General features: G+C 41.6%; 1 protein-coding gene across 10 annotated transcripts in view; it reads right to left on the bottom strand.

The window, feature by feature from the left end:
- The window catches only part of LOC148150466 (uncharacterized), a 229,662-nt gene that overhangs the window by 153,830 nt on the left and 48,626 nt on the right, over window positions 1–27,206 (bottom strand). For 5 of the 10 annotated variants that reach the window (XR_015757027.1, XR_015757023.1, XR_015757025.1 and 2 more), the window contains one exon: window positions 14,571–20,168. The exons of 2 other annotated variants lie outside the window; for them this stretch is intronic. Coding sequence is in view for 4 of the 8 variants with exons in the window: in XM_087986602.1 (XP_087842728.1) it covers window positions 20,022–20,168 (147 nt within the window). In the remaining 4 variants the exon portion in view is untranslated. Of the gene's footprint in view, window positions 1–14,570; window positions 20,169–27,206 lie in introns of those variants that run through there. 3 more of the 10 variants (XM_087986600.1, XM_087986601.1, XM_087986603.1) reach the window with 2 other exon arrangements.

The raw sequence follows: 27,206 nt of genomic DNA, 5'->3' as shown, positions 1-27,206 counted from the left end.
GTGTGCCGCTTTGATCTATTTTGGGGCCACTGCTGTTTGTCATCTTTGTAAATGATCCGGAGGTGGGCGTAGAAGGATGGGTTCGTAAATTTGCAGATGACACTAAGGTAGGCAGAGTTGTGGATAGTGCTGAAGGATGTTGTGGGTTACAGAGGGACAGATGCCGAGCTGGGCTGAGAAGTGGCAAATGGAGTTTAATGTGGAAAAGTGTGAGGTAGTTCACTTTGGAAGAAATAACAGGGATGCAGAGTACTGGGCTAATGGTAAAATTCTTGGCAATGTAGGTGAACAGAGAGATCTCAGTGTCCAGGTGCATAAATCTCTGAAAGGTGCCACCCAGGTTGATAGAGTTGTTATGAAGGCATATGGAATGTTGGCATTTATTGGTAGGGGTATTGAATTTCAGAGCCATGAGGTCATGCTTCAGCTGTACAAGACATTGGGTAAGGCCGCATTTAGAGTATTGTGTGCAGTTCTGGTCACATTATAGGAAGGATGTGGAAGCTTTGGAAATGGTTCAGAGGAGATTTACTAGGATATTGCCTGGTATGGAAAGAAGGTCTTACGAGGAAAGGCTGAGGGAACTGAGGCTGTTTTCATTGGAGAGAAGAAGGTTGAGAGGTGATTTAATCAAGACATATAAGATAATCAGAGGGCTAGATAGGGTGGACAGCGAGAGCCTTTTTCCTCAGATGGTAAAGGCTAACACGTGGGACAAACCTTTAAATTGAGGGGTGATAGATTTAGGACAGATATCAGGGATAGTTTCTTTACTCAGAGAGTAGTATGGGCGTGGAATGGCCTGCCCGCAACAGTAGTAGACTCGCTGACGTTAAGGGCATTTAAATGGGCATTGGACATAATATGGATAATAATGGAACGGTGTAGGTTAGATGGGTTTCAGATTAATTTCGCAGCTCGGCACAACATTGAGGGCTGAAGGGCCTGTACTGCGCTGTAACGTTCTATGTTCTATATGTCAGGCAGCATCCAAGGACCAGGGGAGTCGATGTTTCGGGCAAGAGCCCATCATCAAGATTCGGCTCTTTCCCGAAAGGTCGATTCTCCTGCTTGTCGGATGCTGCCTGACCTGCTGTGCTTTTCCAGCAACACACTCTCGACTCGTTACTTATTGCCAACCAGTTATGGTCCACTTATGCTTATTCTGTTTCCTGTTAGCTAGGCAATCTTAGATCCATGCCATACCAACAAGGTCCCACAGGCCTTTAGGATGTTACATGTACACCACTACCTAATGAACTTGTAGTTAATGTGTTTTTCTGCACAAACATTTCAATAAGATTCAGGTCATGTGGCAAGGCTGACTGACTTGACCATTGTACAACAACATAACCAGATGCATCGTTTTCAATACCAGTGACAATTAGGACGTTAGGACACAGTGACAGTCTTGGTCAAATCCTATAGGGGCTGAATGATAGGGACTATGGCAGGATTTGGGCCAAAATCAAGTGAGAAGTTTGGTGAGATTTATCTTGACATCCGAAACAACTCACTGCATCTTTTATACAACTGCCAGGCGGTGAGGCAGGTTTCTCACTAGGCAACGGTATTTGCCAATTAAGGAGAGTTACAGTCCCATTATTATTCAGCTTGCTTACCAAATGTTCCAAACAAACTAGAAATTCAGAACTCTCAACAAGGAAGACAGAGCAGGTATGTGGTGACTTCATCTCACTGCTGGCTGAAATAGTCTTCATGTTGCTCAGCATCTCAGGGCATGATCCACACCAACAGGATGCATGCACTCCTCTTCCGTGGATATTGGCATTCGACGTTGCCATACTCTTACAGCCCTCACGGCACCTTGCCAACCAATTTGCAGCCCATTTAGGAAACACCTGCTTTTCAGAGTGCACCAGCAGCTAGCATTGAAAGGCTGCTGCAAGGGCATTTTGCATATGCCAGCAGACACCCTGCTCATGGACTGGACCAGGCTGCATTTCAGGGCTGCTCACTTGCTCTCTTAGTGCTTGCTCATTTTGCACATATTTGGAAACTTGCAGCATCCATGGCATGCCTTGCTATGCTGTATCATGCCTGTTAACACATTGGTTCTTTGGCCAGAGAAATAGGCTATCACTACTGCTATATAAATGTGTCCTTTTTTGCAGATATAATGTCAGACTGCTTTTTGTGCTTGTCAGAAGATACCTGTGTGGTGGGAGGGGAACATCTTACCGTAAAACACACGAGACATCAATCCAGCACCTGCAGCATGTACCAGCTGCTTGTGTGGAACATACACTACATGTTTATTTAACAAAATGGCCATGTCAGAAAAGGAGGTAATTAGTCCTCAGTCCAGAGGTTTGGTTACAATCAGTTACTTTCTAGGGCTCAGGATCTGACTCCAAATCAGGGAAATAGGCAATGGTCAGACCATCAGAACAGTCTGAGGAATTGTATATTCATCAGAACAGTCTGAGGAATTATATATTCATCAGTCAGGGAACTGCAAAGATTGTGCTCAGGAGTATGGTCAATTACATGTATGGACTGTTCATCAAACCAATCAGAGGTCTGGGCAAATGCAATCCTGGGGGCTCAGTGTGTTGATCATTGAGGAGGGTACAAAGGGGCTGGTGCAGGCAGTGCAGGAAGGTAAAGTCTGTGGCAGCAGGGGAAGAACAGGATTATTTGAACAGGTGAAATACGAGGATAGTGATTGGGGGAAACTCAATGGGTAATGAAGATAGGCAGAAGAGCATCAGAGAGTAGGGTAAGCAATGGTAAGGAGTCAGTTATTGGCCGAGACCACCACCGGGACCTCCATAGGGGAAGCATAAAGCACCATTATTAATGCGTAATGTCAGGGCTCACTGGCACGGAAGACAGTTAGTGCATGCAGAGTGAACATGTTAGGATCCAAATGCTGGTCAAAGATGATTTGCAGTTCACATTGGTGTTTACAAATTTGCCAAATCAATGTTGGAGATGTTAGAGACATTGACTAAGAAGTGAATGATAGCCAAAAGTATTCCATCGCTTCCAAGTGTGATGTGGGAGGCGGAGGAGGACTTGTGTCATTATTTATCAGGTAAGTGTACTAAGTGCAATGAAGGACTGAACGGTTGAGGTGAGTGCAGGATAGGAACTGGGGATCAGAACACAGCGGATGCTCCCTTTTGATGTAATGCATTGGTCACTCAGCTGGTGTGGCAAATTGGCACACTTGCTATAATAGGGTCATGGTGAAGTCGTCAATAGGACTACTGAAGAAATGGATCCACTGCTTGAAATGTTTTCGAAAACAGGGGTAAAGGGATGTGCTGAGCAAACTGTGCTGCAACATCCTGACATTCTGTGCTCTTCCCAATTAGAACAGGCAATGAGGCAATGTGATAGATGCTCAGGAGCAGTCTTTTTCTGAGGAATAATAAGACAACACAATAGGAAGAGACAGCTCCCCCTTTGCACAAGCTCAGCTGTGTCAGACTCTATGAGCCACTTTATTTTATTTGTGTCCTGTATTAGGCCCATCAGAAAAGATTTGCAACAAAGACTGTCGTGATGGAGAATAATGACCTCATCTACAATACTCATTGCAAGAGTTGTTCCATGTTGATATTTTGTAATCAACCTATTCAGAGTTGTTATATGACACATCTTGGAGCAGTTGGGACTTGAACCCAGGTTTCTTGGTTCAGAGGTAAGGACACTACTGTTGTGACGCAAGAGCCCCTAGTTCCTCATGATAGTGTCCTAGGCTGAACTATCTTCAGCTGCTTCATCAACGCCTTCTTTCCATTGTAAGGTCAGAAATGTGATATTTGCTGGTGACTACACAATGTTCAGTGCTATTCTCGACTTCTAAGATACTGAAGCAGTCAATGTCCAAATATAGCAAGACCTGGACAACATTCAGGGCTTGGGTTGATAAGTGTCATATAAAAACTATGCCACACATATTCCAGGCAATGGTTATCTTCAACAAAGATCTAATCATCTCCCCTTGACATTCAATGGCATTATTGTCTCTGAATCCTGCACTATCAACTTGCTGGGGGTTACCAGTGACCAGAAACTGAATGAACTAGGCATATAATTACTGCAGCAACAAGAGTAGATCAGAGGCTAGAAGTCTGTGGTGAATAACTCACCTCCTTTTTCCCCAAAGCCTGTCCATCGTTCACAAGGCCTAAGCAAGGAGTATGATTATATAGTCTCCATTTGCCTGGATATGTGCAGCTCCAACAATTCTCAAGAAGCACAACACCATCCAGGACATAACAATCAATTTGACTGGCATCTCATTCATCATACACTCCCTTCACTATTGTTGCACAGGGGCAACAGCATGTACCTCTCCAAGATGCACTGCAGAAATTCAGCTAAGCTTCTCCAACATCTCCTACCAAACTCTTGATCTCTGGCACATAAAAAGGACAAGGGTAACAGAAATACCACCATCTACAGGTTCTCCTCTGAGCCATACATAGTTCTCACTTGGAACTAAAATGCTACTTCTTTACTGCTGCCTGGTTAACATGCTCCAGTGGGGTGGTGTAGACACAGGAAATCCTTCTCCTCCGGCACCAGCTGTATAGGCCATGACACCAGACCATGCCGGCCTGGTCTAAGGCTGCCATTCGGGTTAAAGTAGTCTCAGCCATTTTGAGGATTACCAGTGATGAGGGAAAAAATATCAATGACCTTCTCCACTTTTCCAGTACTATATGGTTCTGCCATCTTCTCTGTGCTACCTCACATTCACGTTTTGTTTGCTGCTGCTTCTACCTACTTTCTATCAAGGTTAATGCTGTACCCATCTCAGTATTACCAGTAATATCTATCTTCACTTACTCTCACCAGCCAACTTCCCAATCTATTAACCCTGCATGGCATCTATGCTTCCTTCTCATCCACTGAGGAGACTTCATCACTTGCATCAGTGCTCATAACTTGACAGACCAATTTATTCTCAGTCAATTGCTCTCTTTCTCTCTATCCCTGACTGAAGGGTATCTTTCTTGATATGACTTTTAATGTAACTTTTAAAAAAGTTTTGTGATTTACATATGAAAGAACTGAAACCAACATGGTCATTCTAACAGATGAGAGACTTAACAAACAATCCAGGTCTTTTTCAACATTTTATTTCAGTTACATCACACTGTAAGCTTTTGCTACAAATTCTGTGTTTTATAATCTTATATTCCACAACCACCTGATGAAGGATCAGTGCTTCAAAAGCTAGTGTTTCCAATTAAACCTGGTGGACTCGAACCCATGTGATTTTTAACTTTGATGTAACTAAGCACTGCTCCCCCCTAACTTGAAGCTATAGCTTACAGTTGAAGAACGTGCAATGTTTCTGCCGCAACAGGCGTTGACCATGCAGATGTAACACTGATATGGCATGGTGCCATGCAGCTACATGTCTACCTGCTTCGGCGATGAGTGTCAACAACCGTGACAAGCTGCCTGGATTTGTGTCTGTGCTAAAAGGTAAAGCATGGGAATGGTGTGAGCATGCAAACAGAGTTAAGATGAGTGCGTGCTAGAAAAGTAAGCAAGGATCCCTGGGTGCAGCTTGTTCCAGTCTATGAGCTGGGTGCCTGTCCTTATGCAATAAATGTCCTTGCAGCAGCATTGCATATAGAGGTGACAGTATAATCCAAAGCGCGGGCATGGAATGCACGGCTGCTGTCCTTGGAGACATTAGCACTGGGTCTCCAAAATTAATTTCTGGAGGAAGGGTGAACTAGAGTCATCATATATAGATACCCTGACTTTCCTGTTAGGAATTCTCAGCATCTAGTTTCTATCCTGTAGGATCCTACATATTACTGAGGCAAGATCCAGTGTTAATGATGGTGATAAGAAGCAATGACATCTCGCTGCTCCCCAGCATAAATCTCATTTCAACACCGACAACTCTGTTGGGAAATGTGACAATTTAGTCTTTAGACTGAGACAGATCTCTCTAGAATTCTCATCCTATTTTCCCAGGCTTCTCAGCATATTCTACTTCATTCAGGGCTGTAAATGTTTCTGCAACCAGTATTTCTGTCTGTCTTTATTTTGTGAATGAGTGTGCATATATGTTTGGAGGTTAATTAGGATATAGATTAAGGGCATAGCAGTAAATTAATAATTCACATTTATGCCAATTGTTAATTTTTTTAAAATATGAAGATTTTTTTTACTGTTGATGATGAAATCTGATGAGAATTATCTTGTTCCCAAAAAGCTGTTATTAGCCAGATTGATTCATTTTTTTGGATGCATGGGGTCTTCAATTTATGAACGTACTTAAAAATGTGATCTCATACAGGTCTGTATTAATATTAATTTTAAAAATCCAGCATGTGAACATTTGCCTGTATTTAATGACTGACTACTTTATATTGTCCTGCATTCGGACTTGCATACAAATAAACTTGCAAAGATGCTCAAGAATGGAACCAGTGCATAACTTAGAGACTGCCTATATTGGAAGCACCTTATTCACAGTATCCATTTCATTAAAACACAACAAGCAAAGACCAGAAAGAGTCAACATCTTCAGGACAGAACAAGTCAAAGGAGTACGTTGACAGAAGTGAAACTCTTACTAACTTGGAATAGTATTCCTTATGTGTGTTAATTCTAGTGAAATTATTAATAAAAATATCTATTATGACAGCTTTTATATAAAAACAGTTATTTCTACATTGCTTGCTGGAAGGAAAATCACCATTCACTTAATAGGATAGGATCACATTCAAATAATTAAATTATATTGGTAGACCTCTTACCTCTTATTCAAACCATCATAGTTTCGAGTCCCACTCCAAAAAACTGAGTTTATAATTTAGACTGTATGAAGTACTGAGGAAATCCTGTACACTTGGAGGTGCTGCCTTTGAGTTGCTAACCTGAGGCCCAGTGTGCCTTCTCCTTGGTATCTTGACTAACCAACATTGTTAAGAAACAAATTGTCTGGGCTTTGTTTCATTGTTGTTTCTGAAAGTTTACTGTGATGGTCTTCTGTGTCATGAAGTTATTGTGTTTGTCAATTCCTTGCAGGTATGTCTCAAAGGCCTCACTCTAGCATGGCAGTGTGTACACATTTCTTCAGTGGGCTGACAAGATGAATGATTTTGGATGCTGCCTGAACTGCTGTGCTCTTCCAGCACCACTAATCCAGAAAGATGAATGATTCACTGGTCTCTATTTTCTCTGAACCCTCTTCTCAGCTCGCTGAACTTTTCATTCCAAACAGTCAGCCTCTAGAAGTTCAGCTGTCAGAACATAAGAGAATATAAGGACTAGGAGCAGAAGCAAACTATTCAGCTGCTCAAACCTGCTCCACCATTTAATATGATCACAGCCTATTCACCTCAGCCTCAACTCCACTTTATTGCCCGCTCTCCAATAAGAAACTGCATATCAATAAGGTGAAATGACATGATAATAATGATGGAAATGCATGCTATACTTGCAAATAGATTATGCTGTTCATTAGCTAGAATCCATATTTGTCCATTGTCTTTCTTTTGTAACGAACATGATCCTGTGTCTTAACATATGTACATTTCAATAATCACTACAGCACTGCATTATGAGCCCAGCTGATAATCTTTATTCGATTGTAGTGTAATTCCTCATAGAGTCAGGATTATCCAGCAAAATCTGTCCAATTGCGGAATCAAACATAATATCAGACACTAAGATGTGGGCTTTCTAAGCGCAGGGTACTGTTGGTATACTGCTTGTTTAAACAGCTAAAGGAACATGCTATTTGATATAACTGCCAGTTTTTAGGATGTGCAGTCTATATTACTAGCATCATACTGACACTGAAATACATATATCACGTTAATCATTGATGTGATAGGCAGAGGTCTTATGGCTTTGTGGCAGCATTGTTTAGTGGCAAATATCACTTGTGTTGTTATGCATTATAGTATTTTGAACAAGGTAGTATTAACAGTTGCTCAAATTTTTGAGATAGCTTACCCTTCCAATTTAACCGGAGATAGACTGGGAACTTTACAGGTCCAAGAGTGACCACTTTAGGCACCTCTCTAAGTTTGTGCAAAATACACCAAAACATGATCCCCTCAGGGTAGCCATTACCCTGTAGGTTGGCGTTGATGTGCACTATTTCATCGTCAATTTTCAACAAATGAACATTGGCTCAGACCCTACTTACAAGGTTTCCAATGAGGGCAACAACCTTTTAGTACATGACACTGTAGGAATGCTAATGAGTGAAGGTAGGTTTGCAATAGGCAGTGGAAGAGAATCGTGTAAGCATGAATAAGCATTTCAATGTGGCAGGATTGTTAAAGAGAGCAACTGCTAAAGTATATGGCATTCCAGGGTAATTAATAAAAGTTGAAAATGTGTTGCTGGAAAAACGCAGCAGGTCAGGCAGCATCCAAGGAGCAGGAGAATCGACGTTTCAGGCATGAGCCCAAAAAGGTATAGATTACAAGAGCAGATGAACTTAAACAAGATGGTAGCTAGATTTCAGTTCGGTTATTGTGTACAGTTCTTGACCCCACACCTTAGGAAGGATTAGAGACAGTGAAGAGGAAATTTATGATAATGGTTTCAGGGTTGAGAAACTTCAGTTATGTGGATAGATTGGAGAAGTTAGGATTTTTTTCTTTGCAGACGAAATGGCTAAAAGGAGATCTGGTGGAAATTTTTAAAGTTATCAGACGTCTGGACAGAATGGATTAGAAGAAAGGGTTCTCACTCGAAATGGATCAAAGGGCACAGTTTTCATATGTTTTGCAAAAGAAAAATGCAAAATGAGTGAAACCTTTTTTAGTAAGGATTGGGAATACACTGTCTGGAAGTACAGTGGAAGCAGGTTTAACTGTGGCATTTAAGAGGACATTGGATGATTATTTAAATAGAAACAATGTGAGGTTATTTGGACAGGCTTAGTGAGAATATGGCAGGTGGAATATAATGTGAAAATATGAGATTGTCCATTTTGGTAAGAGAAACAGGTGTGCAGATTATTTTTTAAATGGTAAAAAATTGAAAAGTTTATAAGTACAAAGAGGCAAATGCGTTCTTGTTGATAAGTCACTGAAGGTTATTATATAAGTGCAACAAGTTATTAGGGAAGTGAATGGAATGTTAAACTTTATTGCAAGAGGATTTGAGTAAAGAAGTAGTGAAGTCTCACTTCAATTGTATAGGATCTTAGTTGGACAGCACCTGGAGTAATACATGTAGATTTGGTCTCCTTACTTAAGGAAAGATTTAATGTCAGAGGGATGTAACAAAGGTTCACTAGAATTGTTGCTGTATAGCAGGATTATCCTCATGAAGTGAGATTGGGTAAACTGGACCTGTATTCTCTAGAATTTCAAAGAGTGAGAGGGAAAACCTAGAAAATATCTAGAGGCATTGACAGGGTAGATGCAGGTAAGATGGGTCTTGTGACTGAGGAGCCTAAAATGAAGGGCCACAATTTAAAGATAAGGGGGTTACAATTTAAATCTGAGATGAAAAGAAAAGTTATTTTTACTTAGACGATTGTGAACCTTTGAAATTTTCCATCACAGAGGTCTGTGGGCTCAATCTTTGAATATGTTTAAAGTACAGATTGGTAGATTTCTGGATGTAGGTTTGCTCGCTGAGCTGAAAGGTTCAGTTCCAGACATTTCATCACCTTACTAGGTAACATCTTCAGTGGGCCTCTGGGCAAAGCCAGAGGCCCACTGAAGATTTTACCTAGTATAGTGACAAAACGTCTGGCAATGAACCTTCCAGCTCTGTGAGTAAACTTACATCCAGCACCTCAACCTGAGCTACAAATCTTCTCAAAACTGGTAGATTTCTTATTACTCGTGGCATACAGAGCTATGGGGATAGGCTGGGTAAAAGGGACTGAAGTGTTTGATTAACGTTGATCGTATTGAATAGCTGGACAGGCTGAATGACCTACCCCTAAGTTCCTATGTAAAAAAAAGTCCTAGAGAGCCAAAGCAAACATGATGGCTAATTTCTTTTACTAATTGTGCCAAAGAAGGAATTGCTGTAAGAAATGGTCGCAATCATACATAATTAAATCATGTTAAAGGGCATCCAAGAGTAACATCTGATCTTCTACGTGAAGAATAGCCATGGTTATCATGATACGCAAGAGTTGGTTAACATATTGAGAACTGCATCACAAAATGAGTCAATGCCTTCAGGAGAGAAATGGGCAAAAGAAATTACTACAATTAAGGCTTTCATCTAAGAGACAGGTTATATTGTCATGATTGCAATCATTCCAGTAAGTCAGCGCCTAAGGTACTGACAACTTAACGCCCATCCCACTTCTTAAATCAGTTTGATACAGTGTAGCCAAGTCACTCTAACATGGCAATAAATATACACATGCACATGGCTGGCCTTAAACTTGGATAGTCCTTGGATCCAGCTCACAACTTCTATACATTATCTGAGATGACATGGCACCTATTGTTAAAATGCACTTGAGAATGTCACTTTAAAAAAAGGTTCTTACACTTACATATGAAAGAACTGAAACCAACATGGTCATTCTAAAGATGACAGACTTAATAAACAATCCAAGTCTTTTTCAATATGTAATTTAATTTGCATCATGCTGTAAACTTTTGCTATAAATTGTGTGTCTTATGATCTTATAATCCACAACCACCTGATGAAGGAGCAGCGCTCCAAAAGCTAGAGCTTCCAATTAAACCTGGTGGACTATAACCTGGTGTTGTGATTTTTAGCTTTGTACAACCCAGTCCAACATCGGTGCCTCCAAATCACAACTTGCAAATATAATGGAATACACAAATGATGTATATTGGAGCAGCAGCTTGGCAGGGTAGCAGAAGGAAACACAAAATGGATTAGTGACACCAAGTACCAAAAGCTTCTTTTTCTTCCCACTTCCTTCTCAAAACCTTAAAAGCCAGTAAGTGATAAAATAAATCAAGAAACATCCATTCAGCAAGAACTTAAGTACTCTGCAAATTTCATTACTGCTGAGAGTACAAGATATCAACTGAATAGCTGTGGTCTCAGGCTCAGCAAGACAAGTCAACAACTCTAATATTAAAGAGAGGAAAGCAGATTCACCCCTCCTCACTTGCTTCTTATACAATGCCCGATTTCCAACCATTGCAGCAGATGCAAAGGAAGTTAGGGAGCATTCCATGACAGCCACAGGACTCTCAAACTTGTAATTTTAAGTCTGAGGTTCCATTCTGTCTCAACGTCATTTGTCTAAACCCCGTTGCCCTTATTTGAGCATTTTACAACCAGTCAGCAAAATATTTAATTAGTTGAGAAGTATTCTCTGAAGAAAAACCCAAATACAGTGTAGCCATTGTGTGTAGGCAATGACTGACACTACATTGTAATCCCAGAGAAAGGCTTTTTCTTATTAGTGTGCTCTAATGAACATAGGCCTCAGCCCTCCACCCAGAAGTTAACAACCCCTCTCTTCAAACTAAATTGGATTAATTAAACAAAACTCTCCAGAATAACTCAACTGCCTTCAATTAAGAAACATATCAAGCAAATATCAATGTATTTGGTGCTTAGTAAGTCATATTGGTAGCTTTCCTGAGGGCTGTGTATATCTATTTAGTCATGTAACAGTATTTATTCCAATCAGTTGTTTTCCATATTTGTCCCTATTTGAAAAAAAAACAAAGGGATTATCTCTTCTAGTTAATGTAATTTATTTTATTTACAATTTTCTTTCTATCAGTTGGCCCAATTTGTTTTTATTTGTTTGCACGATGTAGGTGATGCTGAAAAAATCCACATTTGTCACCACTCTGGTGGTGGTGAGCTTTCTCTTCAAGCAACTATTTCACTCTAGAGGGCATTAAAATTGTATGGTGACCCAATGGTTACAATTTCAGATTAATATCTCAAATTTTAAAACCTACAAAGCAAGTTACACAATTGACTTCAAAAGATCAATGATTTATGGCCATGTTATACAGATCTTTGGTATTATCTGAAATACTTTGCCTCACAGATGCAGCGTAGATTCATGAGGTTGAAGAATTAGACCAAAGTTGTAGGGTATAAGGATAGATTACAAGTAAAAAGCAAGTGAATGGAGGCACCTATCAGCAATAATCCCAGACAACTGTCACTCTTTCTAAAGGTGGAGCTAAAGATGAAGCAGACCCAGAGCAGGGACAGCCAAGCTATGTAGAGCAGCCTCAAGAGTGCAATACAGATAACAACATCCAGAGCCATGGTAGACAGAACCCAATAGGGCAAATAACACAGGCTTGAGTCCATGACTATGATATAACACTGCAGTTCAACAGCCATGTAACAAATAAATCTAGTTAAATGCTATCTAGACTCACATAGCCGAATAGTCTACTTTTGGCTCTATTCATATGCAATAACAGAATGCACAGTCAATTCATACTAAGAAGCATTTATCTATTCATTATTCTTCCCACCCTATCTCTTGCAAAAATGCCATCCCGTATTCCCAATTCCTCCGCCTCCGCCGTATCTGCTCCCAGGAGGACCAGTTCCACCACAGAACACACCAGATGGCCTCCTTCTTCAGAGACCGCAATTTCCCTTCCCACGTGGTTAAAGATGCCCTCCAACGCATCTCGTCCACATCCCGCACCTCCGCCCTCAGACACCACCCCTCCAACCTAATAAGGACAGAACGCCCCTGGTGCTCACCTTCCACCCTACAAACCTCCGCATAAACCAAATCATCCGCCGACATTTCCGCCACCTCCAAAAAGACCCCACCACCAGGGATATATTTCCCTCCCCACCCCTTTCCACCTTCCGCAAAGACCATTCCCTCCGTGACTACCTGGTCAGGTCCATGCCTCCCTACGACCCACCCTCACATCCTGGCACTTTCCCCTGCCACCGCAGGAACTGTAAAACCTGTGCCCACACCTCCTCCCTCACCTCTATCCAAGGCCCTAAAGGAGCCTTCCATATCCATCAAAATTTTACCTGCACATCCACTAATATCATTTATTGTATCCGTTGCTCCCGATGCGGTCTCCTCTATATTGGGGAGACTGGGCGCCTCCTAGCAGAGCGCTTTAGGGAACATCTCCGAGACACCCGGACCAATCAACCAAACCGCCCCGTGGCCCAACATTTCAACTCCCCCTCCCACTCTGCCGGGGACATGGAGGTCCTGGGCCTCCTTCACCGCCGCTCCCTCACCACCAGACGCCTGGAGGAAGAACGCCTCATCTTCCGCTTCGGAACACTTCAACCCCAGGGCATCAATGTGGACTTCAACAGCTTCCTCATTTCCCCTTCCCCCACCTCATCCTAGTTTCAAACTTCCAGTCCCCTTGACATGTCCGGACTTGTCCGACCTGCCTAGCTCCTTTTCCACCTATCCACTCCACCCTCTCCTCCCTGACCTATCACCTTCATCTCCTCCCCCACTCACCCATTGTACTCTATGCTACTCTCTCCCCACCCTCACCCTCCCCTAGCTTATCTCTCCATGCTTCAGGCTCTCTGCCTTTATTCCTGATGAAGGGCTTTTGCCCAAAACATCGATTTTGCTGAAGCTCCTCGATGCTGCCTGAATTGCTGTGCTCTTCCAGCACCATTGATCCAGAATCTATTCATTATTGCCTAATTAACCATCCTTGTCAGTTTCCACCTCAAGTTAGAACAGAATCTAGCTGATGCACATATTGTTAGTAGAAAGACTTCCCACTCTCTTTGCCCCATCATTGGTCCTAGCTACCTTAGATTTCCTTGACCTCTTCCCCCTTGCACCTCTATTAAGACCCATTTTTTTGGATTGAGGTTTTTGGCACCCTTTGTAATGTTTCCATGATTTCTTTATCTGGTTCAGCATCCATTTTTGATTTGATTTCTCTAATGTACCCCAGAACGTTCCTGTTTAATGTTTACATAATTTCAACATTTTAAAAAAGATCATTCACATCATCAACATCTCCTCCCACTCTTAAAATCAGAACGTCAATGGTTAAGTCAAGAAAATAACTTTTTGGAGTTGAAATAGGTTTAATGTGCCTTTCTACCTGCAAAGAACATGGCCCTGCATATTAATATATGTGGCTTCCAGTATAAAAAGTGTGCCACAATGCAAGCCCAATTGACAATCTTAAATATGGTTGTCCATATAATGTTTTGCACACTCAGGATTATTTTGCAAATTTTGTCTGATTACTGAATTCTATCTAATGTTGGAAATTGTATTTTGGTTTTTCCAAACATTGCCTGGTTGGTTCAGTTAGTACTTTGCTTGTTGCAAATAGACAAAGGGATATGTTGTTAGATACAGTCTTTCCTTGGGTTGTACAGTCTACACATCTAGCTTCATTCCAGCAAGACATTTATATGCCACATTATTTGTTTGTGTGATAGAACTCCTTTTGGCTTGACAACAGCATTCTGTTAGTGGAGAGTTGAAACTTTATTGCTGGAACAGCACAGCAGGTCAGGCAGCATCCAGGGAACAGGAGATTCGACGTTTCGGGCACAGGCCCTTCTTCAGGAAACTGAAGAAGGGCCTGTGCCCGAAACGTCGAATCTCCTGTTCCCTGGATGCTGCCTGACCTGCTGTGCTGTTCCAGCAATAAAGTTTCAACTTTGATCTCCAGCATCTGCAGACCTCACTTTCTCCTCTGTTAGTGGAGAACATCACATATGCATAGTAGCAGCATTAAACAGCTGGCTTCAGCTTTTGATCAAACTTTTGAGCTACCTTACCCTTCACTGAGGTAGACTGAGAGCTTTTTAGGACCAAAATTTCTTCTTTCATGTGCTCGGTATTACCAGTCTGTGATCAAATACAAGCAGATCGTCAGCTGTCGGTAAGTGTTGCATCTGTTCATAGTTTTTTAAAAAATATTTTCTCTTGATTAGATTAGATTCCCTATAGTGTGGAAACAGGCCCTGCAGCCCAACAAGTCCACACCGACCCTCCAAAGAGTAACCTACCCAAACCCATTTCCCTCTAACTAATGCATCTAATACTATGGGCAATTTAGCATGGCCAATTCACCTGACCTACACATCTTTGGACTGTGGGAGGATACCCAGCAGACATAGGGGAAACATGCAAACTCCACACAGACAGTCGCCCGAGGCTGGAATTGAACCAGGGACCGTGGTGCTGTGAGGCAACAGTGCTAGCCACTGTGCCACCCCAACCGTACTTGAACGGTACTTCCAACAGAATTGTCTGATTTTGATGCATTCATGATCTGCTTTTTGAGTTGCATGTATGTTCCATAATCTCCTGAGACAGTAATGAATTTATTAATCATGTAGAAAAGGATATTACCTCTCCAATGAGGACCAAACCTTCTGTTTCAGTCTAAGCTGATTGTGCTTGATTGTGCACCAGCAGTAATCTGTCAAGTAGATCTAGCTCATTAACCTGAGTCTGAACTTTTGGATTCTGAGTAGCATTTTGCTATTTTCTTGGAATGCAATCATGTAACCAATGATTTGTTGTCCAGTTCCACCTGAATCTCAATCCCATCAGATAATCTGAGAAACCTCATGTGACTGTTAACAGCTCTTTGAACCTGCAAGTAAACATGCTAGTGGCTGCTTTACAGGCTCACTTCATAGGAAGACCCCCCCCCCCCTTGCTGCTGTGTGCATTTCAGTTTTGGTGGGCGATGCTATTAAGTGGGCATTAATTGCCTCATTAAATGCCCTAATCATTAAACTTATCTTCAGTGCATTAAAATCTACCCATTCTGTATCAACATTCTTTTTAGTTCATCTATAATAAAAATATTAGAATTAAAATTAGGTTTTATTGTTAGTGTACTCAAGCACAGGGATACAGGAATACTGTGAAAAGTTGGAGAAAGTGAGGACTGCAGATGCTGGAGATCAGAGGTGCTGGAAAAGCACAGCAGGGCAGGCAGCATCCGAGGAGCATAAGCCCTTCATCAGGAATGAGTCTCGAAATGTTGATTCTCCTGTTCCTTGGATGCTGCCTGAACGGCTGTGTTTTTCCAGCACCACACTCTCTACAGTGAAAAGTGTACAAAGTCGTCATTTCTGACGAAGGTACCCAGGTACAAAATCTTAAGTACAATGGAGAAAAATAAAGAAATAAGTTAAAAGTTAAACGTTATAATTCTTCTTAGTATAGAGTAGAAAAATAAAGAAACAAAGTTAAAAGTTCAGCAATGTAGTCCTTCTTTCGCCATGGGCCTGCAGATGCTCCACAATGGGCTTTCCCCAAGAGGGCTTGATCTCTCCTCCATGCTGAGCTCAATCACTCCCCTGCACCCTGCTCTGCACTGCTGTCTTGCCACTGACTGCCATTCGGGCTGGTCAGCTACCTCGATGCCAACAGCTCCGGACCTTGACAATGCTGCAATGCTGCCGACTGGAGTTCCACCCAGATCATCAACCACCTCGTTGCCAAGCGCCAAAGTCCTGCTCTGGGCCAGCCCAGTTGCTGTCACACTCTGGACCCTAATGCAGCACCCTCCACAATCAAGCTTTCTCCAGAAGGTAAGGAAGGAAAACTACAGATAAAGAAAAACAAAAGAGAAAAGAAGGAAAAGTAGAAAAACGGATGGATTGGACAAGCTGTAGCCTCAGAACCCAACAGTTGCCTGCATTCAGTCCATTAGAATAAAACTGGATGGAAATAGGATTTTGGGCAATGGCAACAGAATTGGGAGAACTAACTCAGGCTTACAGCTGCCAATTTTTTGAGGAATTATCCCTGTATCTCCTGACTCCATTGAAATAACAAAGCTTTTGAAAAATTTGTTTCCACTTCAGTCCATTATGGTTCAGCACCTTCAATGAAGTCTCTATTAGAATTTTGCAACCAGTGTTACAATTCTAATTTGCATATAGAAGATACTCTTGAGATTTAAAAATATATGACTTGTTTTGGAGACTGATGCACTTTGGGAAAGGTTGAGGTCAGGAGATCATGACTTGGAAGTTAATCACTGTGCCATTTTGTTCTATTTATTCATGAGAATATGGGCTTCATTGACAGTTGCCCGTGATAAGGTGGCAAGGTAAAAACAATGACTGCAGATGCTGGAAACCAGATTCTGGATCAATGGTGCTGGAAGAGCACAGCAGTTCAGGCAGCATCCGAGGAGCTTCAGCAAAATCGACGTTTCGGGCAAAAGCCCTTCATCATGATAAGGTGGCGCTGAGTTGCCTGCTTGAGTTACTGCTAACAAGTTAGGGTAGGTAGACTGACAATGCCACATGGGGAGGGGGGTGCTGTGCTCCTGCATTTGGACCAAGCCATACTAAAGGTGTGGTAACTTCCAAATCAGGATGGTGAATGGATTGGAGGGAAACTTGAAGGCCTGGTGTATCTCCTGCCCTTGTCGTTCTAAATTATAGTGGCGGTGAATCAGGAATGTGCTGTGTAAGGAACTTTGGTGAATTTCTGCTATGCATCTTGCAGATAATATACATGGCTGTGACTGAAAATCAATGGTGGAAGGAGTGAATGTTTATGGATGCAGTACTAATCAAGCAAGTACTTTGTCCTGGATAGTGTAAAGCTTCTTGAGTGTTACTGAAGCTGTACCCATCCAGGCAAGTGGGAGTATTCCATCACACTCCTGACTGTCTATTGTAGATGGGGAGTGAGGGGGTGAGTTACTCACTGTAAGATTCCTAGCCATTGTAGTAAAACACAAATGAAACAAAGTTAATATTTTCCCTCATTGCATCTTGCACATGTCCCATAAACATGTCAGTTTCTTGTCAGCTATCATGAGACCTCAGGTCCACAGGTGTTCTATACAAATTGTCAATTGTGCATGTGGCAACTTGCTTTGTGTGCAAAAACTCAAGCTGCCAGCACAGTCACTGAACAATAAAACAGAAATGCAGAGCCCTGCCTTGGCAGTACAGTTAGTCCTGTAACAGCAAGGTGGAATGCCAAAATGTTAAACTCGTTTAAAAGGGAGTCGCCTTGCTTTGTCTTCTTATCACAGACTCAATTCCAGAGCTGCTGACATCACTTCATCCCTTCTGATGAGTTGTGGCGGTTTGCAGTAAATGAGCACTAAATTCCTCAACATGCTCCGACTTATGCCGCAGATGGAAACCCACCTGGGATTGCCACGCATGGGTGTCAACTTGGCTCATTTTGGAGCACATTAAAATCTGTTGAATTTGAGCACATAATTTAAGTTAATATGTCATTGTTGGAGGCAGAAAGGTTGGGAATGAATGATCTTGGACCTGTTTCCAAAACTCTCCAAGGATTTGTTCATAATCTGGTTCCTTGTCTTTGATCCCTCATTTCTACAATCATTCGCAATATTACCATCACCTGAAGCTATATCATCTGCTACTTCTCTTAGATGAACACAGTTAATTGCTGGACATTGCCAGGCCAAGAAAGTTCCATCTAATTTGCTCTCTAACTTCATAGTAGATACATAATACAATGGTAATGAAGTCATTAACTGATCACAGAAATCAATTCCATCAATTAGTTTGCAACAGATCCAGAAATGACGAGTGCATATTTTCTGAGGTCTTAAAATAATATTGAGAATTTATATGAGCTTTCTTGGTGGCTGACACTCTCAGCTTTGATACAAGTTTGTTACTACTATAAGTTTCTGTGTACAGCATGGGGAAATGGTTTTTTCAACCAAATTCATGTTTCTTTCATTTATGTAGGAACAGAGGTTGGTATAAGAAAATTCTATTTAATACCTATTATTTATAGGTATATTCTTCATATGGCCCATCATGAGAAGCCATTTTTTGAATGTCCTCCTAGTCTTCCATCCTCATTCACAGCATCAAATGAGCCGCATCTAAAAGAATCTGTTGCCTATGTCCTATCCATCACCAAGTCACATTCACCCATCAGGCTTACTGACCTTGAATTGTTTCCAGTCTGGCAATGCCTCAATTTTACAATTCTCATCCTTCTTTCCAAATCCCTCCATGACTGTGCCCACTCTATCTGTGTAATTTTCTCCAGCCTGAAGGCCTTTGAGAAGACGCAATATTGTAATGGTAATGTTGCTAGACTGGCAATCAATATCGGGGAGGAGAAAGTGAGGTCTGCAGATGCTGGAGATCAGAGCTGGAAATGTGTTGCTGGAAAAGCGCAGCAGGTCAGGCAGCATCCAGGGAACAGGAGAATCGACGTTTCGGGCATAAGCCCTTCTTCAGGAATCAATATCCCCCACTCTAATGCTTTGGAGTCAAATGCTCAAATCTGACTGTGATAGACAATGAAATGTAAATTAAATAAAAATCCAAATAAACATAATTTTTGTTTTAACTCTCAGTGGCAACTGTAACCTTTGCTTTAAAATGCAGGAGATTTTAGAAGTTTCAGATCACGACAGTCTACAGACCCTATGTGCCTTCATTTATGACTGTTCTATCAAACTGTGACTCCCACAGTGCAGGTTAAAACCCTAACAACAGTCAAAATGGGTTCTGTTTGAATTCAGCACTACCAGCAAAAATTGGATCTGATGGAATTGGGATAGTGGGTAGAATCAGTCATGTCCAGGTCCCCCAGTTGCTTTTAAAAGTCTTTGAAGTCAAAATCTCAGTTTTCATTCACTGCACTGGCTGACAATCTACCTCAAAAAATGTTGGGAATGGGAGGTTACAAATTGAACTAAGCAGACAAACCTATGGCAGATGGAGAACAATGATCTCTATTGAACTATCATACACTGCATCTAACAAACATAAAACAGAGCATTTTTTCTTAATGGTAATACTCATGTCAGTTCTCATATTGTGGCTTGTGATTTGCCCACACTTATTGCTATTTAGACAAACACCATGGAAACTTGACACTGGCTCATTATTTTCAATGATTGTAGCACTGATCTAAATGTGGTCAAACTTATCCTCAAACCTGAACAGTAGGTGTTAACCTCGGGGGAGTTACGCTCAGTAGAAGTGAGCAGCTGTTGGTTGACTCTACTTACAATTACTGCATATAGAAGCTACACACTGTGGAACAAGGAGGGTATTTACATTCAAAAATATGGTGCTACAGGATGTGGTATTTTGGCAGATGATCAATCCTGGTATCTTCTGGCATTTGGTACCTCCATCTGTACGTAGAACAGGGTAAGGATCAATTGAGGTATTTTCCTGCCAGCAATTCTCCTTTGTCTTTGGTCTTTTTGGTCATTAGTGGTAGAAGATATAATACTGGAGAGTAGCTACAGAAGATAACAAGAAGATTTATTTCATGACACCATAAGTAAAATAACATTTCGGCAAGCATAATTATAATGAGTTTATACAAATACATCTGTTCTCTCTGAATGCTAAAGTAGAATTACATATTCTAATTGAACCATTGGGTTTGGGTATAGTAACCATTCCTGAGTACAACTCATTTGGTTTAATTCCCAGGGAAATGATGCCTATTTCCTCAAGTTATTGTTGAACATGATTTATTAAGGGATGCAAAGTGTCAACCCAAGTGTGTGGAGACATATGGATCATTATCTTTCCTTAGTATAACAGTGTATTGTGTTTGCCTAATCCTGTGACCACAGGAACACAGGAATTAGGAACGTGCAAACATGATCATGGTTGATCTAATCCTGGTCTGCACTCCCTTCTCCTGCTTGCTGTCCAGAGTCTTTTATCCTGCTTTTCATCAGAAACATATCTATTTCTTCCTTGAATCTATTAATTGATTCTGCCTTCACTGCACTCTGAGGCAGCGGGTTCATCAGATTCACAACCCTCTGAGCGAAGTACTTTCTCTTCATCTCTCTGTGTATCTATAACCTCTTGTTGGAGACTGTCCTACAAGAGGGAACATCTGTTCAAAATCCACCTTATTAATTCCCTTTAGTATTTTATATACCTCAATCAGAAGCCCTCCCCATTCTTCTGAAGTCCACTGAATACAAGCCAAAGCATTCAACTACTCCTTGTACAACAGCCCTTTCAGCCTTGAAATCAATCAATCTCCTCTGAACTGCCTCATGTGCCACCATACCTTCCTCATATAAGGAGGCCAAAACTAGACACAATATTCCAGAAGGATGTCACCAACACAAGCTATTAGAAAAAACACATATTTACTTTTATAATCTAGTCCTTTTGCAATAAATGCCAGGATTCCATTTGCCTTCTTTATTATATGCTGAACCTGCAACCCACTTTCTGCAATTCATGCACAAAGATGCCCAGATCTCTCTGCACTGATGCATGTTGAATCTGCTTCCTATTTAAATAACAATTTGCCTTTTTATTTTTCTGGCCAAAATAGACAACCTCACACTTATCCACATTAAATTCCATCTGCCAGATTTTAGCCCATTCAATTAGCCTACCAATATCTATCTGTAAACTCTTTATCTCTTTATCGGAGCCTGCTCTCCCACCTATTTCATTTATCATCTGTGAATTTTGCTATGTTACTGTCCCTACTTGCATATCATTTATATTGATTGTAAATAGTTGAGGTCCACAAAGTGAACCCTGCGGCAAGCCACTAGTTACTGTTCGCTCTCCATTTATCCTTACCTGCTTCTTTCTATCAATCAGCCAATCCTTTATCCAAATCAATACTCTATCCTTAGCTTCCTGCGATTTAACCTTCTACATCAGATTTTTTAAAGTGGTGCCTTCTCAAATGCCTTCTGAAAGTTAACAATTTAGGGTAACCCATCCGAATTAATTTTCACTGCTGTGTTTTTGCAACATTTCCACTTTTCAAATAATGTTAAAAGAAACACACATTTTCTTGCTCATGAGGAAGGCTTGTAATTTTGAATAACATACATATTTTGTGCTATCTCAGCTCTTTATGTTGTCCCTTTAATGTTAGTAGCCAGTCCTCATACCCCATGCAGGCTCACAACTGTAGGTTGTTCCTTCAGCCAAGGAGTTTGATCTGAAAGGACAGTGACACATACACTTGTGTCAATCTTAAAATTAATAAGATGATCACATAGGTAAGTTCTGTGAAATTCAGAGTATTTGGATGATCAAATTCCATTAGGAATGCCTCGGGTATCAACGCTCAAAACAGGAAGTCTACAGAATTGATCTCTTTGCATGAGTACACCTTTGACTCATTTCTGCTTTGGAAATGTGTTTTACTTTTGCTCATTCTGTGAAAATGACCTATAATTCTACAATTTATGCTTGTGAGGTTTTACTGCTTTGAGACTGTCTCAATAGCTCTATTTTTAATCTGCCATCTTTAAGCATGTATTTTCGCAATAACCAATGCTTTATTCATTCTATATGACTATGGCAATGCAAATGAATATCTAAATACTGCTTAAATATTAAGTGAATTTCTGACTCTACTTTTTCAGAGCTCCAGACTGCTACCAACCTCTGAGTGAGAAAAATTCTCCTCAACTCTCCTCTCTGCCTTATGTATCTTACTTTGAATCTAAGTACCCTGATTATTGACCCCTCTACTTCTGCAAAAGGTGTCCTCTATAGCCCTCATAATCTTCATCATCTCTATTAGGTCCCCACTTAATCTTGTCTGTTTCAAAGAAAATAACCCCAGTCTTTCCAATCTTACTCATATTTCAGACTTTCTAACCCCATTCTGGTCAATCTGCTCTGCACCTTCTGAAATGCAACCTTATCCTTTCCATAACATGGTGATCAGAAATGCAGAAAGTGAGGACTGAAGAAGGGCTTATGCCCGAAACGTCGATTCTCCTGTTCCTTGGATGCTGCCTCACCTGCCGCGCTTTTCCAGCAACACATGATCAGAAATGCACACAGTATCCAAGTTGGCCTAACTATCAGTTTATAGTTCCAGCATAGCCTCGTTGCTTTTGCATTCTCTGCTTGATGAATAAAAGCGGAGTAGGGCTCCTGAACCAGAGCTCAACTGCTCCAACTGCTTTTCTTTATTTTCTTGCTTTTTTCTCTTTTTATTTAGTTTTTTTTCTCTCTGCTTACCTTCTGGAGGGACCTCAGCGGCAGTGACAGCAGCAGCTAGAGAACCAGAGCAGGGACTTTGGCAGTCAGCCATGAGGTGGTTGGTGTGCCTGCGTAGGACTATGGCGGTCGCAGCATCGCAGATGTGTCAAGGGGGCCCAGAGTGGCACCAGAGTGGGACTCTGGTGGCATGTAGTGAGACAACTTGTGAACCCAAATGGCAAACAGCAGCGAAATGGCAACATGGAGGTGCAGGGGCTGACAGATCAAACCCAGTGCAGGGGAGAGACCGAGCCCTCATGGAGAAAACCCAAGGTGGAGCGACTGCTGGCCAATGGCTAAAGAAGGACTGTAATTTCGAACTTTATTTTTTATTTACTACTTTATACTGACAAAACCTGTAATGATGAACTTTTAACTTACTTCTTTATTTCTCAACTTCTTCACCTAAGATTTTATACCTAGGTATCTTTGTACCTAAGATGGCATTTGAATGGCAACATTGTGAACTTTTCACTGTACTCCTGTACTTGAGTACACATGACAATAAAATCTAATTCTAATTCTAAAGGTAAGTATTCCATATACCTTCTTTAACCACTGTATCTACCTGCCCTGCTATCTTCGTTGATGTGTAGAATGCACAACAAGGTTGCTTTGAGCTTCCATACTTTCCAGGGTCCTCCCTTTCATAATGTAATCAGCTGTCATGTTAACCTTCTGCAAATGCATTACTTTTCCAGGTTGATTCCATTTGTCATTCTCTGCACACCTGAGCAATCTGTTGATATCCTCCTGCAGTTTACATCTGTTCCCCTCACCTTTTACCATTCTACCAATTTTGAGTCATCAGCAAGCCTCTTGATCGTGCCTCCTACATTTAGCTCCAAATCATTAATGCACATCACAAAAAGCAAGAGCCTCAACATTTGCGATACTCAACACCCACTGGAAACAAACTTTCACTCTCAGAAACATCCCTCTACAATCACCCTCCGTTTTCTGTCTCTCGACCAATTTTGGAACCAATATGCCACCCTCTTGACCAGTCTACCATAAGAAGCCTTGCCAAATTCCATATAGACCACACCAAATGCATTACCTCATCAACACTTGATTACCTCCAAAAAAGCTATCAAATTTGTCACTTGGACAAAATCATATTTTATCTTAGTAAAAATAGCCTTTCCCCAGTTTAAGAACAAAGAACAAAGAAAATTTACAGCCCAGGAACAGGTCCTTCGGCCCTCCAAGTCTGAACCGATCTAAATCTACTATCTAAATCTGTCACCCAATTCCTAAGCATCTGTATCCCTCTGCTCCGCACCTACTCATTCATCTGTCCAGACACATCTTAAATGAATCTATCATGCCTGCCACTACCACCTCTGCTGGCAACGTGTTCCAGACGTCCACCAACCTCTGTGTGAAGTACTTGTCACGTGTATCCCTCTTAAACTTTCCACCTCTCACCTTGAAAGCATGACCTCTGATTATTGAATTCCTCACCCTGGGAAAAAGCTTGTCTCTATCCATTCGGTCTGTACCCTTCATGATTTTGTAAACCTCCCTCAATCTCCTTTTTTCTAATGAAAACAAACCTACCCTACTCAACCTCTCTTCATAACTAACACCTTCCATACCAGGCAACATCCTCATAAACCTTCTCTGCACCCTCTCCAAAGCGTCCACATCCTTTTGGTAATGTGGTGACCAGAACTGTACACAGTATTCTAAATGTGGCCGACCCAATGTATTGAACAATTTTAACATGACTTGCCAGCTCTTATACTCAATACCTCATCCAATGAAGGCAAGCATACTATATGCCTTCTTGACCACTCTATCCACCTGTGCAGCAACCTTCAGGGTACAATGGACCTGCACTCCCAGAACTCTCTGCCCATCCACTTTTCCCAAGGCTCTTCCGTTCATTGTATAATTTGCTCTAGAATTAGACTTGCCTAAATGCATCACCTCACATTTGTCTAGATTGAAATCCATCTGCCACTTTTCCACCCAACTCTCCAGTCTATCTATATCCTCCTGTATTCTCTGACAGTCCCTTATGCTTTCCGCTACTCCACCAATCTTCGTGTCATCTGCAAACTTACTGATCATACCAACAGTGCCCTCTTCCAGATCATTTATGTATATTACAAACAACACTGGCCCAAATACTGACCCCTGTGGAACACCATTGGTCAGCTTTCTCCACTTTGAGAAACTCTCTTCAACTATTACTCTCCGTATCCTGTTGCTCAACCAGTTCTTTATCCACCTAGTTAGAACACCCTGCACACCATGTGACTTCACTTTCTCCATTAGTCTACCATGGGGAAACTTATCAAATGCCTTACTAAAGTCCATGTATATCACACCAACAGCCCTTCCTTTATCTATCAACTTGGTCACTTCCTCGAAGAACTCTATTAAGGTGGTAAGGCACAATCTCCCCACACAAAACCATATTGCCTATCATTGATAAGCCCATTCTTTTCTAAACATGAATAGATCCTATCCCTCAGTACCTTCTCTAGAAACTTTCCCACCACTGACGTCAGGCTCAGTGGTCTGTAGTTGCCCGGAATATCCCTACTGCCCTTCTTGTACAGGGGGACAACATGAGCAACCCTCCAATCCTCTGGCACTTCACCTGTATTTAAGGATGCCACAACGATATCTGTCAGGGCCCCAGCTATTTCCTTTCTCGCCTCCCTCAGCAACCTGGGATTGATCCCTTCCGGTCCTGGGGATTTGGCCACCTTAATAACCTCTCGCCTACCCAACACATCGTCCCTACTATGTCAACGTAATACAGACTAATCAAACTTTCATCTCTAATCTCAAGACTCATCATGTTCCTCTCCTCAGTGAACACTGATGCAAAGTAATCATTCAGAATCTCACCCATTCTCTCAGGTTCGACACACAGCTTTCCTTCATTATTCTTTAGTGGACCAATCTTTACTCTAGTTACCGCTTACTTCTTTTATAAGAATAAAATGCTTTGGGATTCTCCTTAATTCTGCTCACTAAAGCTATTTCATGACCCCTTTAAGCCCGCTTGATTCCTCGTTTAAGACTTGTCCTACTCTTCCGATATTCCTCCAGGGCCCATTCTGTTCTTAGCTCCCTAGATACACTTAAGTGTAGACCTTATGTACACTTCCCTTTTCCTCTTGGCTAGTCGTACAATTTCTCCTGTCATCCATGATTCACAAATCTTGCCCTTCCTATCCTTTGTCTTCAACAGGACATGCCTATCCTGCACTATCTTTAACTTATCTTTGAAAGCCTCCCACATATCAAATGTGGACTTCCCTTCAAATAGCTGTGTCCAATCCACATTTCCGAGCTCCTGCCTGATATAATTGGCCTTGGCCCAATTTAGTACTCTTCCCTTAGGATCGCTCTCATCTTAATCTATGAGTATTCTAAAACTTAGAGAATTGTGGTCACTGTTCCCAAAGAAATCCCCCACCAGAACTTCTACTACCTGTCCTGACTTGTTCCCCAGTACCAGGTTCAAAATGGCCCCTTCTCTCGTTGGACTATTGACATATTACTCTAGAAAACTCTCCTGGACCCTTCTTACAAATTCTACCCCATCCAGACCTCTGACACTAAGTGTATCCCAGTCAATGTTGGGAAATTTAAAATCTCCCATCACCACTACCCTATTGCCTCTACATCTTTCCATAATCTGTTTACCTATTTGTTCTTCTACCTCATGCTCACTGTTGGGAGGCCTGTAATACAGCCCCAACAATATAACTGCACCCTTCTTATTTCTCAGCTCCACCCATAATGCCTCACTACCCAAGACCTCCATAGTGTCCTCCTTTAGCACAGCCGTGACATCATCCCTGACCAGCAATGCAAATCCACCCCCCCCCTTTTACTTTCCTCCCTGTCCTGTCTGAAGAGTCTGTATCCTCGAAAATTTAGTTGCCAATCATCATGCCCTTCCTTCAACCAAGTCTCTGTGATTACAATAACGTCATACTCACAGGCACCAATCCAAGCCCTAAGTTCATCTGCCTTACACACTATACTCCTTGCATTAAAGTAGATACATTTCAGGCCACCTTTTGCGCTCATCTGCCCTCTGCCTACTCTTCCCTTTATTAATGCTATCTTCATGATTCTTACAGTCTCCAGTCTCCACCGCACTGCCTACTTGTTTTCTCTTCTGGTTCCCTGTCCTCCGCCACATTAGTTTAAAACCTCCCCAACCCCAGTAGCAAAAACTCCCCCGAGGACATTGGTTCCGGTCTGGTTCAGATGTCGACAGTCCATTTTGTAATAGTCCCACCTTCCCCAGA

Source organism: Chiloscyllium plagiosum, unplaced genomic scaffold (genome assembly GCF_037043375.1).
Source record: "Chiloscyllium plagiosum isolate Xiang-an unplaced genomic scaffold, Cpla_swu_hap1 HiC_scaffold_4, whole genome shotgun sequence".
In the NCBI taxonomy this organism is placed as follows: domain Eukaryota; kingdom Metazoa; phylum Chordata; class Chondrichthyes; order Orectolobiformes; family Hemiscylliidae; genus Chiloscyllium; species Chiloscyllium plagiosum.
This window is presented reverse-complemented; position numbering and strand designations above follow the sequence as displayed.